The 18245-nt window shown below is 21.5% G+C and overlaps 3 protein-coding genes across 3 annotated transcripts; 1 reads left to right on the top strand and 2 right to left on the bottom strand. All coding sequences in view use genetic code 6, as the record gives it.

The window, feature by feature from the left end:
* Positions 1–209: 209 nt before the first annotated feature.
* On the bottom strand, positions 210–5471 carry TTHERM_00008650 (transmembrane protein, putative; the record flags this gene model as incomplete). The annotated part of the gene is made up of 5 exons (XM_001008148.2): positions 210–3046; positions 3141–3897; positions 4019–4734; positions 4796–5044; positions 5108–5471. The coding sequence occupies 5 exons, from the start codon at positions 5469–5471 to the stop codon at positions 210–212; spliced, it is 4923 nt and encodes a 1640-aa protein (XP_001008148.2).
* Positions 5472–8387: 2916 nt separating this feature from the next.
* On the top strand, positions 8388–9654 carry TTHERM_00008630 (oxidoreductase, putative; the record flags this gene model as incomplete). The annotated part of the gene is made up of 3 exons (XM_001008146.2): positions 8388–8855; positions 8927–9043; positions 9139–9654. The coding sequence occupies 3 exons, from the start codon at positions 8388–8390 to the stop codon at positions 9652–9654; spliced, it is 1101 nt and encodes a 366-aa protein (XP_001008146.2).
* A 324-nt stretch (positions 9655–9978) lies between these two features.
* Positions 9979–15468, bottom strand: TTHERM_00008620 (hypothetical protein; the record flags this gene model as incomplete). The annotated part of the gene is made up of 2 exons (XM_001008145.2): positions 14725–15468; positions 9979–14649 (listed from the first exon to the last, which is right to left on the bottom strand). The coding sequence occupies exons 1-2, from the start codon at positions 15418–15420 to the stop codon at positions 9979–9981; spliced, it is 5367 nt and encodes a 1788-aa protein (XP_001008145.2). The 5' UTR covers positions 15421–15468.
* Between the last annotated feature and the right edge of the window lie 2777 nt (positions 15469–18245).

Below are 18245 nucleotides of genomic sequence, written 5' to 3'. Positions count from 1 at the left end.
AACCAGTGATAAAAATTATATAAAAACATGAAATTTTCTTAAACAAATTTAGGTCTTTAAATTAATTATTTAAATTGATATATAGGTTAACATAATATACGAATATTTATTATATATTTTTTAAAATATATAATATAGTAAAAAAAATAAATTATAATGTAATTTTTATAAATATTTATTTTGTAACTAAAAGTGTAATGATTGTATTATCAAGATTTAAAGGTTTGTAAAAGCAAAGCAGCCCCTAACAATTCTAGAACTGTGTTGCTAACTTTTGTTATCAATTTTTTGCAACCATAATACATACCAATACTTATTAAAAGCCCTATTATGAATTCATTAAGGATAAATGTTGCTAGATAGGATAAAATCCACATGTTAGCATCTTCAGCCGATTGTCCTGCTATTACAACGAGTATGCTATAATAACAGAATAAGCAAAATAAGAATATAATAACTAAACCTATTTTGACTAGCTTCTATTTTGATAAAAGCATTTAAATAATTGTTGTCACAATAGTGAGTACAATTGTTGTGACTATACTCAAAACAATAACCTACACAACACTTATATTTTTTCCAAAAATAGAATTCAAAGTTAATAACCATATTAACTTATTGTAATATATGGCCAATCTGAGAAGTCTCGATTGTTTTTCATAATATACATAGAATAAAGACAGGAATTAATGGAATGCAAATATTCCCAGAATAGGTTTTTCTTTATCTAAGAATTGCTAAAGTTTCTGTTTTGCCTGCTCATCTTTTATTTTTTATTACTCTTCTTTTTCTGCTTTTTCTTATTTTTCTTTAAGCTACTTCTCTTATTTTATTTGCAATTTTAACTATTTTTCATTTAAAACACTTGTTTATTTTTCTATTTATTCCTCAGTAATTATTTTTTTAGATTTCACTGAATCATATTAAACTGAAGAATTCTTTGAGTTAATATTATGTAATTCTTTATTTTTAGGGGATAAATGCTCATTATTAATTGACTCATTTTCATTAAGTTGCTCATTAGTAAGATTTTTTTATGTAGTCACTACATTATGGAAGCTTTGCTTGTTATCATTCATTTAAATTAATTATTTTGATTTTCCAGCTTCAAGTTTATTTTAGTCCTCTTCATTAACTGAATTTTAGCTCTTCAATTTTATTGATGATTCTTTTTTAGTGTCTAAATTGCTTAAAATTTTATTTTCTGTTTAGAGATTATTATTTAATTCGTTTTGTTATTATTTTTCAAAAATATTTTCTTTTTTGTCTGAATTGCTTTGCTATTTCTTTGACAATAATTAAAGTTCTTGATCATTTTGCGTTTCTGTCTACCTTATTTCATCGTAATTCTATTTATTTTGAGAAGGCGTTTTGTTTTAAATTTCTATAAGATTTTCTGAGAGTTTACTTTCAAGTTTTTTTTATTTAATGATCAAAAGCATTTTTTACTTTTTGGTAGGCTTATCTTTAGAATCAACATTCTATGATGAGCTACTTTGCAAAGCCTTAAAGTCTTGCTTATCAAGGGCAATAAAATGTACTATTAACATTATAAAGACTACATTAAGGCCTATCATAGTCCAAATAGCTGCGTATTCATACCAGTTTGTTAGATTACTGAGACCTAAAATTCCATCTTCACTAAAGATTTTTTACAAATTTTTATTTTCTATTAAACCAGTGATATCAGCAATTATTGATGTGACATCTGGAGTTTAACATATACAAGATATTGATCTTACATTATTTTAATATAATACTTTAGTTTGGCAACTATTGTGAACCCAATTACCAGTAGTTTAGCGCTATATGCACTAGAGCTTTTCATCAGGGGAGACTTATCCAAAATTCATAATGAAATTAGGACGTAAAGAGGAAGGTGGAGCTGTTTGCAAGAATCTTCTTCTACGAGAAGAAGAGACAACATATGGTTAATCAGTAAATATGGCAGGGATTTTAATATCATAAGTTCTCTAAAGGTATGGAACATAAGTACTATTAACCTAAGTAAGATATTACTAGTTAATTTATTAAAGTTCATCACGATACACATAAGTACTGTTGGTCCATTGTTGAGTTAAGACATAATAGTTCTAGGATAGGGTAATGGAATCTAGATTCTAACCAACTAATTAATAGTAATTATATTAGAATGTAATATCATCATACTTTTCAATTTGTAAAGAGGCTGCTTGAGTAGTAAGTCTGACAGGAGACTGGTTGGTTTGGAGCAAACATGAGTAGGAGCTCATTAAAGAAATTGTATTCTGGATTATCTCAGATTCCGAATACTTTCCAAAGTTAACACTTTTGTTGACTAGCTGCATATATATTTGTGATGTAATTTATATGTTGTTCTAAAAAAGCAAAATAGTATCAGCATTTAAAGAAGCAGCGTCAAGTACCTTTGCTTGAGAGTAGATAAAGGATATTCTATTCTTTATAGAAGTTGAAGCTGATTAAAACATTTGTTGAGTTAACTAAATTTAGCTTTATAGCAATCTTTGAATGATCTATCCTGAAAGAGTTAAGATATTATTGATTTAAGTAGACCATTAGCCTTGCAACAAATTATTTAAAATATTAAGTTTGATTTAAGTAACGTTTGAGGGAGAGGTATTTGAGCTTTCATACTATTCGATAGCTTCCATGATTGTTTGATAGGTCAAAATTTAATTTAGAATCTAATTTTAATTTTGATATAACTAAGCTTTAGCATATTAACTTTAAATTAAATTTGTGTAAGTTTGTTCTGTAAAAGTTGTCCCAGTAACTGTTAAAGCTTATGTAACATTAGTAAACAAGTTTTTATCTACATCAAATCCTAATATCATGATTATTAAGTTTCCAGGAGGAAGGATCGTAGTGGTTGATAATTGCTATTATTCTAAACTAAGCATCTTTCTTTTTGTTTAAAGAGGGTTTTTAAGTTCAAAATCCCTATCACTTTAGTTTGTGTAATAGAAGAATTAGTATTTTATGTTACTAGGGCAATTATTGCATTAGATTTTTACTTAATCTTAATATGCTACATAAGTCTTTGATACTATTAAATTAAAAATATATTGTTAATAAATAAAAAAATGAGTTATTTAAAATAATAATTATTAAATATTTAATAAAAAGAATTAATTAATTACCAATATTAATTGCCATTTAGTTAGGAGGATTAAGATTGATCTACAATGGGGAATTAGGATCTTGCATTGGTATGGTTTACTAAAAGTAATAGTCATAAATGGAGTATTTTACATTTAAAATAGGAGTATTGAAGTCAGGGTTAGGAAAATAATCTTCAGGAATAAATGATATTTGATTGGAGACTGATTATAATTTTTTTGTTTCACTATTGCCAATTGAAATCTCTAAGTTAAAAAGAGCATTTCCTATCTAGTAAGGAAAATCTGCCTGAATCAAAAGTACTATATAGACTACATCTTTAAGATTTATTGCCTACTTCAAAGGCTAATAAGAAAATGCTGCAATTGCAAAAGTTGATCCTGTATCAACAATATATGACTAGTATTGCTTACTAAATTCTAAACCAATACTTTTAAATTGGTAGTAGAAAGTATATTTCATATTTACTTACATTTGTTGTGCTGGAAGCATCATTCTATTTCCAAGCTGCTTCAACTAAAATGGCTATCCAGTTCTACTAAGACATGAATTTTTGTTTTGATCAATGCAATACCAAGTTTAAGCATAAAAATCGGAACTTAATATTTATGACTATCCTAAAAAAAAACCTTTTGTATCCACAGTGATCCAAACATCAGAAAAAGGATTTTGTTTTGGAATTGGCTAAATAAGTTCTGTGATATATTAGGCACTTGCAAATAAAGCAAAGCAATATGAATGGTAAACAATAGAACCACTTAAATCATAAATGTAAGACTTTATTAATAAAATTTTGTTATTAAAATTAATTTTATTTATTAATTAATTAATGGTTAAGTTCATAAAAAAAATTAACAAAAATAATTAAATTAAATTGATAATCAAATCAATTATTTACCACAAAAACAACTTCTTTTGACTCTTTGACTGTGAATTAAGGGAGAACAATTCCAATTACTCCATTACTGTCTGCTTAAGCTAAATATTTAACAACTGGGTCCATAACTTATGGCTGAGTGATAATTTTTATTGCATAATCTTAAAATGATGAAAACTGTATAGCTTGAAAATTTATTTATAAGTTTTAGTTAATAAAATAAAGTTGTCCTGTTATTTAAAGAGCTACTTATTCTTTATTAGTGTCTTTAGTATTAGACAAACTTAATTTTGTTTATGATATTGTTGAAGAACCAAATATTGAGCATTTTATAGAAATAATTAGACTGGCTTCAACATTTGGTGTATTTTTGAAACTAATTTAATACCCTGAAAGCCCATTAGGATCATCATAATTAGATATATCAAATTTCTATCCAACATATTATGATGGGCTCACTACATTAATTTCTTTTAGGATATCGTTTCTATAGAATATCATACCAGGTATTAATTGAGCAAGAAATAGTTAGGATGAACCTACTTTTATAAACGCTTCAGTCTTTGGAAAAAAGCAAATCCTGTTTAGAACATTGTTTTGAACTCTCATTTGATTTTCTAACTTGTATATTTTAGTAACAGATATTTATTTTTCATTTAATTAAATCGATATTTGAGTTGGATCTAATTCAGGAACAGGGAAAAGATTTTGAGCATTGTATGTTGAAGGCTTAGATTCTATTTATTATTTAAAAAAAATAATTCATTTTATAAATTTAAAAACTTTTAAATTATTTACATAAATTTATCACAAATATATTTCTTTTTAATGAATCTATGGAACATGAAGAACTAAAAGAATTGATGAATGTTGAAGAATCTGCAGTAAATATGGCACAGTTAGTAGGTGAAGGAATTATCTAATTTTAAAAATTTGCTGCACTTTTTATGTAGATCATTTGGTTAAAAATAACTTCAATTGTTTGATAATCGTTTAGCAACCTAGTATAGTAAAATAGGACACTATTATTAGGACTTTGACATGTTCCTATTTTTTAAACAAATTAAATCAATTAATAATCCATAATGTAGAAGTGAAAGTATTTTTTACCATCTGTGCTAGGAATATTACATTTCAAACCCTATGTTGCAGCATCAAATGAATATATATTTTACCAAGCAGAGCAGTCGTTCGCTGTTGTACATGTCAAACATCCCTATTTACATGGCTAGCATTTACCTTATGAATCACTGTAAAAACCTATTTGACAAACACAATTAGGAAAGACTCTATCATCAAGGCATTTCAAGCATATTCCATCAACATCACAGACTTCGCAATACTATTAGCAGCTTTAAAGCCTTCTGAATTAATTCTCTTCAATAAGATTTCTAGTCTAGTTAACTAAACCTTCCTAAAGTGTTGATTTAAAAAGACCTATTAAGAATATTAGAAAAGTAAATGAAAAAGGCATGTCTTTTTTAAATGTTTTTTAATGTTTAATTGATTTTTTTAATATTAATTAATTGAATTATTTCAGAAAATTGATATTAGATTTCAAAAGATGACCAAGCTAGTCAGTCAAATAATATTTGTTTATTCAAATCTGTAAATCAATTAATTAATTAAATAACTAATTAGCAAAATAACTAAATAATTATTGATATTTTTACATAACATTTTATAAAATCATCTAACTAATTTTTAACTAAGTTAATGTTTCTTTGAATTTAGTGTTATCAAATTATTAACAATATTATTTTCCTCTACTTACGCACAGGACCAAATTAAGTGTTTAGTAATTTCTATTATTAATTTTTATAAAAACTTAAGTCAGATAATTTCTATCTTAATACTAATTGAAATTCTAAAATTATTATTCAACCAACATCTCTTTATTTAATCACTAAAAAGGTAAGTTATTTCTCATTTATTTATTTTTATAACAAAGACACTTTATTTCTCAATAATTTTTTAATATAAAATTAGCTATCTATGAGTAAATTAAGTTAGAACGAATAGATATTTTCTCTATTTTGAAAAAATACAGTTATCTAAAAATAAATATCTAAAGCATTTTTAATTAAAGAAAAGAAGTAAGTAAATAAATCAAAAATTAAGGTGAAAATAAGTACATTAGCTTAAACCAAATATTATGAATTTAAGTAGATTTTTATTATACAATAAATAATGAGTTTGATAATTTAATTTTTAAGTCAATCTGTCTTTAGCAAGTAATACTTTATACTAATTTATTGTTTATTTAAAACATCTAAAAAATTAAATAAAAGTAGACTTTTATTTAGGTTGATGATAAATATCAAACAAAATTTTAATTGAATATAATTATCAAAAAAATTATTTAATATAAATTACACTATTTCAAGAATATTAGATTCATTAATAGTAAAATATTTAATTAAATAAATGATGGATAGATGATAATAATAAAATCTTTTTGAAATTTCAACCAGTAAATATTTTAATCAATAATATTATTAAAAAATTTATAAAAATATTCTCCATATTAATCAACAAAATCAACTTCACAAAAATAAGGTTTAATATTTTATATTTTAAGGATTTTAAAATCGCTGAGATTTCCTTTATTAATAAAATATTGAAACAGCGTATTTATTTTATTTATATAGATGAATTTATTTTATTTATTAGCTATTGAGTTTTGATTACATTTATTTAAAAGAAAAAAATATAGATTTAAATTTTTGTAACTTAAAAAATATTCTTTAAAAAAATTATTGAATAAATTAATGATTGTAATTTCTTCATTCAAAAAAAAAAAATATATTTTTAAAATAAAATATTGATGATTTATGTATGCTTGATTAGTTTGATTAAACAAATATAAAAGGCTTGAAAAATATTAAATTATATTCCTAAAAAAATTATTTGTAAAAAATTACTAGAAATTATAATATATAAATTAAGCTTTTTCTTTCATTCATTAATTTTTATTGATAAAATTAGCAATTTCTGAATGAAGAAAATCACTCCCAAATAATAATTATTATTTTAAACTCCTAATTAGTGGGATTTTAGATAAAATAATAAAATAATTTTTTTATAATAATAATTTTAATAAATTTAAGTTAAACATATTTTCAAATATTTAGTTTATTTAAAACACTAAAATTTATGAACAATTATATTTAATAATATTTTTTTATATTATTTTCTATTTTAGAATTTAACTTTAAAAAAGAAATTTCACCAAAAAATTAATTTTTACTTCATAAACATAAAACAAAGAAATTACATTTTTGAAATTCTAAGAATAAATTTATTAATTTGACATATGGATATCATTTTTAGAGTTTTTTTTGATTTTACCCATAAAATAAAATGAAAAAATATTCAAAGTTTCTGAGTTTTTTAATTTAGAAAAAAGATATTTATTTTTAATAAATTCGTTTTTCATTGAAGATGAAACTCAAATTTTACAAGAAAAATTGATTGAAAAAATTAAATTTATTTAAAATGAATTTTTAAAAAGATTAATAAACTTTTAAAACTTAAGAATATTATTTTGTCATAAATATTTAATTAAATATATTAAATAATATCTTTCTTTAGTTTATAATAAAATATGTAATGATATTTATTCTTTTAAAGCTAGATTTAATAATACAAATTTATTATTTAGTTAAAGATAGAAAGATTCAACTAAAACATAAAAATGAAATACATAAATTTTAATATTTTATATTATTATGGATAATACATACTCAATTAATTTATGGAAAATCTCTGGATTTATTCTTTGTTCAAAAAAAAAAATTTGCTTTGAAATAAAAAATGTAAATTGTTCAAAATAGTTATTGTTTAGAATAAAAAATTAATTATTCTAATTTCTAAAAGAATAATTTGATTAATTCCAGGTTATTAATATATTTATACAATTTTTATTAACTTTAGTTATTGCATTAAAAGTGTTTGAATAAAAAATATGCATTTAAATAAAAAAATATAATAAAGAGTAACTAAAAATAAGTTCAATAAAATAAAACTTTACTAAAAAAATGTTTTTATATTAAAATTAAATTATGATCAGAAAATTATTTTTTTTCGTCTTAAGTGTTATAAAAATTAAATTTGCTTACTAAAATTTATAATTTTCAATTTAAATATGTTTTCTTTTTACTAATAAGCTTCAATTTTATATAGTAGAACGAAGTTAGAATTGATTATTCATATTTTATTTTATTTAAACATTAAATGTAACTAAGAAACATTAATGTTCAAATTTTTTAATTTTTGGTACAAGATTGTAATTTTTATCTGTTAAATTCTAACTTTATTGTTTATATTTAATCAACAGCTTTCGATTAAAATGAAAATTTTATAATCAAAAAATAATAGGCAATTTTAAATGATTGGGAATTAAATAAGAGATAATAACTAAATAAGAGTGCTTTTAACTGGCGCATCTGGGTATCTTGCGGGTCATGTGCTGTTTTGTTTGCTTGAGAGAGGTTATTAAGTAAGAGGAACAGTTAGGTCATTATAGAACCATAAGAAAATTGATCATTTGTATTAAATAAATCCATCAAAGAGTAAGAATTTAGAGTTGGTTGAAGCTGACCTCTAAGACAAAAGTTCTTGGGATTTAGCTATGAAGGACATTGATTATGTAGTGCATACAGCTTCTCCAAACCCTTAATCAATTCCAAAAAATGAAGATGAGCTAATCATACCTGCTGTCTAGGGTACTGAAGCAATTTTTGAGGCTGCTTTAAAGCATAAGATTAAAAAAATTGTTATGACTTCTTCAATGGCTACTGTTTTTACTGGAATAAAGCATAAAAATTTCTTTACATCAGAAGATTGGTCTAATTTAGTATTCATTTTCTCACAACATAAAGATTAATGCTTATAATTCATTTAAATTGTTTATTTAATAATAAAAAGGAATAATGTCCTCCCTATGAAAAATCCAAAACATTGGCAGAGAAAAAGGCTTGGGAAATTTATGAAAAGAATAAATCAAGTTTGTAATTGACTGTAATTCTTCCAGGAGTCATATAAGTATGATTGATTAAAATTTTCTTCTTTAATTCAACTAATTTAAGATAATTTTTTTAAAAATTATATTTTTAGTCAACATTCATTTTTAAATATAGGGTCCATCTTTTCACTCAAACGATTTTTTGAGTGCTGATTTTATCTTAAAAGCTATGAAGAATGAACTTCCTGGTATTCCGAAAGTAAGTTTCGCAACTATCGATGTTAGAGATTGCGCATTAGCTCATGTAATTCCTCTTGATCAGGATAAATTATAATTGACTGATGGGAAAAGATATTTACTTACTGAAGGTACATACTGGATGTATGATCTAATTCAGATACTAAAGGAAGAATTTTCACAATATAGTTATAAGTTCACTTCATTCACTGTTGAAAGTAAATTATTACTTAGCTTAGCTGGATGTGTTGATAAGTAAGTAGCACTTATAAAGCCTTTTTTCTAAAGAAGAATAATTCTGGATAACACTCCTGCTATGAAAGACCTGAATATTCACTTTAAACATCATAGAACTACTTTAATAGAATTTGCTTATGATTTAATAAAAAAAGGATGTATTCCTAACAAATTACCAAAAGAAGCATAAATTAACCATCAAACAATTAAAATTTGAAGATAATTATTTATTTTACTTACAAAATTTATGCCATTTAAAAAAATTTTATATGTGTCAATTTAATAAATAAGTATTTTTGTTTATGTTCTTTTGAGAAAAACCTTTAAATTTTTCTAAAGAAAAATAAAAATTACCTTGATTTATAAAAAATAATTTTTTATTTTTTTTAAATTTAAATTTAAATTTAATAAATAAAATTGTGATATTTTATAATAAATTTAGCAAAAAAAATAGAATAATTAAGATTTATAAATTTAAAGGTTAATTAATGCAGACTCAAATTTATGATTAATTTAAGATCAATTTATTAATAACTTAATTTCATTTTTTATAGGGATAATAATTATTAAAACTCTTTTTATCCAAAGTGTAGTAATGTCTGGGAGATACAATCAAATTATTTTTATAAACCTTTTCCGAAGATTATGGTCTTGTTTAGAAAATTGTATTTTAACTATAATATTTATCATTACTACTTTAAAAATGATCTTAATAAAGCAAATCGGTTGATTACTAGCTATAATATTGATTGGCTCTAGATCTGGAATCATAAGATGAATTTCTTTAATAGCTTTGTTATGCTGGTAAAATTTTTTATTAATTAGCAGTATATTAATCTAGAGAATAATCTTTCATCATTTTATTTTTTCTACTCTCTAATTCCTCATTTTTATTAGGAATATTTGACATTTCAAATTGATAGTTATAAGCTTTTATAGGTTATTTTGGAGAATTAATTCTTTATTAATTAGGATATTTACTATTACTGAATCTAGTTAAGTCATTAGTATTTTTTGGAGATTATTTATCTTAAATTTATTAGCTTTTTATATTCAAATAAGAAATAGGCAAATAAGAATTTTTCTAATTTTTTAAATAAGATGGTTGCTTATCCTTAATTTAAAACTATTTAAATTCCATTTAATTTATTTTTGTTATTTCTTTATTATTATCCTCAAAACTTAATTAATAAATGTGACTTTTGGCTATTTCACAATATTAACTATAATTATCAAATTTAATAAAATATTATTTTTAATTAAAAGTAACAAATGTATCTTTGTACAGCGTTCTATTTTCATTGTATAATTCATAGAAGCAAAAAAGGCAGAGAACAGTATTAAATGTCTATTTGTTATTTATTATCTAAATTTAATATTTATATATGTCTTACTCTACAGGATTATGGCAATTTTCACATTTCTTTTAAATACTCTTTGTCTTTTCATTTTAATTTTGCTCATCAGATAAAGATGATTTTTTATATTATATTTCAGTTTATTTTTATTGTAGTTATTATTATTATTATTATTATGTGTGTTGATTTTTTAAATAGAATTGTTGTTTATCCTTATTTTAAAATTATTTTAATTCAATTTAATGTTTTTTTGATATTTCTGATTTATTATCATTCTCATAATAAAATTCGTTAATATAACTGTTAAATTTTTTATATTTTGATCTATAATTGTTTGATTCTATAAAATATTACTTTTAATTAAAAGTAACAAAAGTATCATTCAAAATCATTCCATTTTCATTAAAGAGTTCATAAAAGCAAAAGAGACATAGAGCTGTATTAAATATCTATTTATTATTCATTACCTAAAGCTCATATTTACATATGTCTTACTCTACAGAATGTCGGCAATTTTCACATTTATTTTAAATATTCTTTGTCTATTCATTTTAATTTTGCTCATCAGATAAAGATAATTTTTTAGATTCTATTTCATTTTGTTTTTATTGTAGTTTTTATTATTATAATTAAATTTATTATTACTCAAATTCTTAATTTTTTTCTTCTTCTTTGTTTTCTAAAAATATTTAAATAAGCATTTATTATTATTTGTAGCAATCATTATCTATGATAAATTATTTTTAATTCAAAATTACAATCCTATTTTTAGGTAATGTTTTATATTATATAACTATTTATTAAAAGCAACTACAACAAAGCATAGCACTCACATCTTTACCACCCTTTTTTACAATTGTTTAAAATTTATATGGATCGTTTTCTAACTAAATTTGGCAGCTTTCACATTTACTTAGGTCTTCAATTTATTTTTCTTCTAATTTTTCATTTATATCAAATTCATCAGAAGAAATGTTTATATGGTTTAGATTTTATTTTTAATTATTCTGAAGATGTTTACTAAATTCATTTATTTTTTAATTAGAAATTAATTCATTATTTTAATTACTTTAAATGCTTGCTATATCCTTATCTCTTTATTGATATTAAGCATAATTTCTTTATTCTCTTTATTCACCAATTTAATCTATTTGCTATTTTTGGCATTAATTAGACAAATTAATTTTTTCTTCTTCTTCACTATTTTTATATGTTTCCTCTCTTATTTTGGTAATTTATTTTACTTTTTCCTCTTTAAAAAGTAAATTAAAATATTACTGTTAAAATGATTTTATTTGTTCTTTAACTTATTTATTTACAAAATATAATTTGTTTTTATCATTATCGCTCTCTATGCAATATTCTCCTTCTTTAAGTTTAGTCATCAATAATATTAAGCAATTTTAGCACACAATACAATCTTATTGCTTTTAACATTAGTCATTAAGTAAAATAAATTTTATATTAAATTTGAGCATAAAAGTTTTATCATCAAGCTTACACTCTTCACAATTTTAATTTTTATTTATTTTATTTTATTATGTTATTTATTGTGGTATTTAGTTGATCAAAATATCTTTATTTATTAATATTTATTCTTAATCCTTGAGGTGTGAAGTATAATTTTAAGTTATATAAATTTAAAAGCTATTACTAATTTGATATTTTATTCCCTCTATAATTATGCAATCTTATGTTATTATACCTTATTCAATTAATTTTTTTGCACAATTAACACAAATCCATTTATTTTATTTTTCAGAGCACAAAATAAATTTTTTAAATTTACCTAATTTTTCAACATTTAATTAGCATTAAAAACATTGACTTTTTTCCATTTTAGTACCATTTTTCTAAACTGTAGTTAATTTTTATTTGTTTTAGTTAGCAAGATCTGATTTTTTATTTTTGGTTTCTAATTCTATTTTATTGTTTTTATTTTCTGCTTATTTATTTTGAATTTCTTATTTTTTTTACTCATCTTTTTATTGAATAAGTAACTTATTAGTATATTCATTTTCAAGATTTTCATCTTTTTGATTTTTGATATTTTTGTGGATAGTATCATTTTTTAGATCTGTTTAACATTATTTACATAAAAATACTGGTTTTTATTATGGTCCTTTTTTGGAAATTTACAGATCATTTAAAGGAATCATCTTTTTGCATTGTTGAAAATTTGCACATTTTATTGTTTTTGGAGTTTATTTATTATGTTAGATATTTTTATCTTTTTATTATATTTCCTTATTTTGTTAAGTTATGGCATTAGAATTATTTTTTATATTTTTTTCTTATATTATTTGATTTTTGTCTATCTTTTATATGGGTTTCTCTTCAATATTCTAATTACTTATTTCATCTTATTTAAATTCTTGTATAGTTTAAATTTTTGAGCTTATATTTTGTGTTTACTCTCTTATCTTTTCTTCATTTATAATTTAATTTTATTAAGAATTTCTTTATTCTTTTAGGCTTTGTTTCTCATCAATTTAAGTATTTGGCATAATGCTTTTCTAATGTTCTTTCTCAAAAAAATTCTAATTGTATGCTTGATTTTAGTTAAGTGGCTCTTTTATTAAAATGTTTTAGTTTAGGATTTATATTCCTTAACTTTCTTCAATTATAATTTTCTCTTATTAATCATTTTTTTATTCGTTTGAATGGTTTAGTTTCTCATCTATTTTACTCTTTGGCTAACAATTTTTCTGAAATTCTTTTTCAGCGAAATTCTAATTTTTTACTTGGCTTTATTTAAGAGATTCTTTTGTCAAATAATTTGAGTTTTGTAATTAATATCTGATATTTTCTTCATTCTTAATGTTTTTTTATTGCTCATTCATTTATTCTTTTGAAAAGCTGTGTTTCTCATCAATTTTAGTATTTAGATTAAAGGTATTCTAAAGCTATTTTATTTATTCTTAAGTATATATTTTTGAGTTAAAGCTTTACATCTCTTATTCTTACCTTTCTTCATGTATAATTTATTATTATTAATCATTTATTGATTCTTTAGTTTTGTTTTATTGTTCTTATTTAAAAGTAAGTTAAATATTTTGTTCCAAATTTTTTTATGACCTGCTTCCAATCAAATTTTAATTCATTTATTTAGGTTATCCTTAGTTTGATAAATATGTTTTAGAAGTTTACCTATTAACTTGAATACTTTCTTCAGTCGAAATATTATTAGTTTCTTTAATATTTTATTCATTTAATAAATTCTATTTTTCATTTATTTCTTTCATTTTTATGCTTTATTCTAATTACCCTTTCTTTTAAGCTAAATACTACTCATATAATTTTTTCTAATGTTCCTAATTACTTTGTAGCTCTCTCTAGCTCTATTATTTTTGTATTATTTCATTTGAGTTTTCTTGTTATTTTAATTGCTCGTTGCTCTTTTTTTGTTTTAAAGACACTTCTTTAGAGCTCTTATTGAGGTTTTAATCTTCATCTGTTTGAATAAAATTGTTTATTTAAATTTATTTTTACTATGGGTCTATATCATTCTTGTCATTTCTATTATTTTGAATCGATTCTTAAGATTTAATTTCTACTTACATTTGAAGTTAAAATTCATCTATATTTAATTAGTCTAGTATTTCTGAGTAAAATTCAAAATTATGGCTTTATTAATAACTTAATTTTTATTTTTTAATCTTGTAGAATTATTCAAAAGAATTAGCTTAAGTTGTAGAAATCAAAGACTCATAATGACCCTTTGTGAAAAGAACACTCAATGTAGTAAAAATAGGAATTGTCTAATTAAATGGCTGATATAATAGCTTTTCAGTATTGATACTAGTTGGGGACTATCTATAAAAATTCTGAACTAACAAATTACATCTGAAGGCCTTTGAATTTTTAGTTTTTAAAGAAAAATTAATTGATTGATTTAGTAATTTAAAATTATTTCTAAATAAATGTACTTGAGAAGCCAGGGGAATAATAATGTCTTCAGCATACTCACCATATTTGAGCAGCATTTCAGGAATTTTGCTTTTCATTTGATCCTCTATAAATAAACTAAAGCTAGGATTATTTTTACAGATTTAAAATGTCTTAAAGATAAGATTCCTACAAATGACTATAGCTGCTAAGTCGACTTCAGGTCTAGAATTATACTACTCTATAATATCTTCCATATCCATATTCTTTAATTATTTCATATTTTTTATTTGATACAAAAAGCAAATTAAGATGTATTGAAGCGCCTGAGTTTCTGGCTCCTCTCTAATAGAGTTAATGCTAATATTCTTCATGCTTTTAACTCTTTTTATAAAATTATCGCATTCTGTAAAATCATTTTATTTAAACAGCTCCAGCAAGTAAAGGATTATAATTGATCTGTAAAAGCAGTTTCCATCACCTCTTATGCCTAGCCAAATCTTATTTTCTAAGCTGATTTTCTATATTGAATCCAATGTTTGCTTCGTTTAGTATTATTTAGAGTATTCTTCTAAATCATTAATATTATAAATACTTAAACCTGAATTGTATGGGTTTTTTCTAAACTGATTTATAAGATCCTTAATCTTCTTTTTCATTATCTCATATATATTGTCTTTGCTGTGCTATACATTTTTTAAAGAGCTGTGCCTCTAAAAAGAATATATCTAATTCATTTTCTTATTCTTACCTAAGTAGTTAATATCAAAATATTTAAAATCTTTGAATTGATTATTATTTGATAATAAATTAATAAGTTATTAGAATATATCTTCCCCAAAAATAAACAAAATAAATATCACTCAATATGATAAACAAAATCCCAAACAACAAATTGAAATTTAGTTATTAACTTTATGATAACTTTCTAACTATTCTAAATACTAATAATTAGCAAGCATAAAAATAAAATTTATTAATAATTAAAAGAATTATTTTATAGAAGTTAAGTATATAAATAAATCAATGTACTAAATCAAAGAATATATTTCATTAGTTTAAAAATAATTACAAGCATTTTTATTAGAAGGTAATATATATTTTGTTTGCTTTATCAAAGCTTGCTAATAAAAACAAGTAAGACATATTATATTTATCCAAAAATTAATTAACAAATTACGCATTTATATTTAAGATATTTGATTTTATTGTTAATTATGCGTCAATTAATATATATATTATAAATATTAATCAAAAGGATCTTAGTTAATTAGTTAGGTTTTATTTATTTATACTTCACCCATAAATTTTCACAAAAAAATGATTTGAAATATATAGTAATTCTAATAATTTATAAACCTAATTAACAATAAATACTACACCATATATTTTTAAATTTGAATCCACTATTATTTTTGGGGGTTGGCCATACTATTCTCAGCTAATTTTAAAATATATTTGCTACATTTGCTTAAAATCTAAAATATTAATTAAGTAATTACATTAAATATATTACCATAATATTTATTTTTTATAACAAGAATATTTGTTTGATATGAATTTTTTATTAACAGTTAAACATGAATCCAATCAACTTTCAATCAAACATTAGCTTTTAAATTTTTTTCATTTTGCAATTTAAATGATTTAACTAAAATACTAATTATTTATTTACTTAATATATTATTCAATTCTGAAATAAAAATGTAATTCAAAGTTAGATAAAGGCTATTAAATTTAAAATATCTGAATAGAAATTCAATCAATAAGCAAACATTTTTCTTGTTTTATGAAATATTTTTTTTGTTAATAAATTAATTTAATAAATACATAAATGAAGTTGTTCATTCATTCTTTTCATGTATATGATATCCTACTTTATATATTTTTTTAATAGTGAATTATACAAATATTATTGCTTACATTAAATTTTAAAATTGATATTTTTAAGAAAATAAAATGATAAATCAAAGACTTATTATTGATCAGTTATTTGCCTTTTTGTTAATGCAATATGTCTAAAGGTATTTTTCTAGAAAAAACATAATTATTAATTAATTATTGGGAATATAATTTTAGCTAGGTCATTTTAATTTAAATATATTAGTTATTGTTGTATTATTTTGTTTTGATATATAAATAATTTGCATACATTTGAAATTTTTGATAGCTTGATTTCTGATAAGAGTTTGTTAATACTTTTCGTAATAAAAATATAAAAATATGAATAATATGACCTATCTTGAAATTATATTTCTCTAATATTTCCATAAGAAGAATTTATGAAAAATTAAATATATAAACTAAGCTCAATGAATATTTATTTATTTATAGTTGTTTGCTCTATTTTTAATATTAAATTCCTTAAAATTTAGATATTTCCATTTTTTTTTTTTGAATAAAAACAAGTTTACAAAATATTTATTTTATTTACTTACAGTTTAATTTAGAATAAAAATAGAAACAGTTCACATACTTTAGCTAGCATTTTATTATGCAAAAAATTTACTTGTTAGATTTAATACTTTATTCTTTTATGTATTTAGTTATTTGGCTAATAGTTAATTTTTTATTAATTAATTAATGAATTAATTTTAGATTTACTATTGAATTCTATTGGCAAGAATTTATAGCAGATAAAATGTAAAATAAATATTTCAATATGCAAACTAAAATATTATTAGGTTTTTTAACTAAGGTTATCCACAACTGTTAGCTAATGTTATTGATTGCAGACATATTTTTCAGATTTTCTTGCAAATCAGTCTATTTAATTCGGGATTAGATATTTACTTTCTTTCTATAATAAAATAAGTTAATGTAAATTTTATTTTAGTTTTTTTCTAAAAAATAACATGAATTTATTTATTTTGTTATTGAAAGTTTTTTTAAAATAGAAATTTTGATAAAATAATTAACTATCATAAACAATAACATATTTATTTATTCATTCATTTATTCATTCATTTATTTTTGACTTTATTTTAAAAGTACCTCATTTAAAAATAATTTTGACTATTTTTGATTAGAGAGTTCAAATTAGGATTAAATATAATGAATTCTTAGGGAACGCTGTAATTAATTTTTAATTATATGCATAAGAATAATTATTTCTGGTTTTACAATCAATTTTCTTTTATAAAAAAGTGTTGAATTGTTGTTTCTAATTCAAATTTAACAAAAAATATTTGTTTATTTAATTCCTTAAAATTATTTTTAAATAGAGATGTTTAAAATCAATAAATAAATAAAAAAAAATATTTTATTATTTTATTTTAACTCCGCAATAAAAAAATAAATTTTGCTATTATTGATAATTATTATTTTTGATATTTTGATAAGAAAACATAAGAAAACACAAAAATTATAAAAGAATTAAATACGTATTTAGGAAATACATTTGAAGAATTGAATGACTCATCTTTTTTTATTATTTCTATAAAAATTCTTTGATGAGACACTATAAATATGCCAAACCCTAAAGATTTTTAAAACAATAAATTTAAATATTAGATTATAAATCAAAAAACTTAATAAGCTAAATAGATAAATAAATTGAAAA

This window comes from Tetrahymena thermophila (assembly GCF_000189635.1).
Source record: "Tetrahymena thermophila SB210 genomic scaffold scf_8254803, whole genome shotgun sequence".
NCBI classification, from domain to species: domain Eukaryota; phylum Ciliophora; class Oligohymenophorea; order Hymenostomatida; family Tetrahymenidae; genus Tetrahymena; species Tetrahymena thermophila.
Note: the sequence above shows the minus strand (reverse complement) of the source record. Positions and strands in the feature narration are given on the sequence as shown.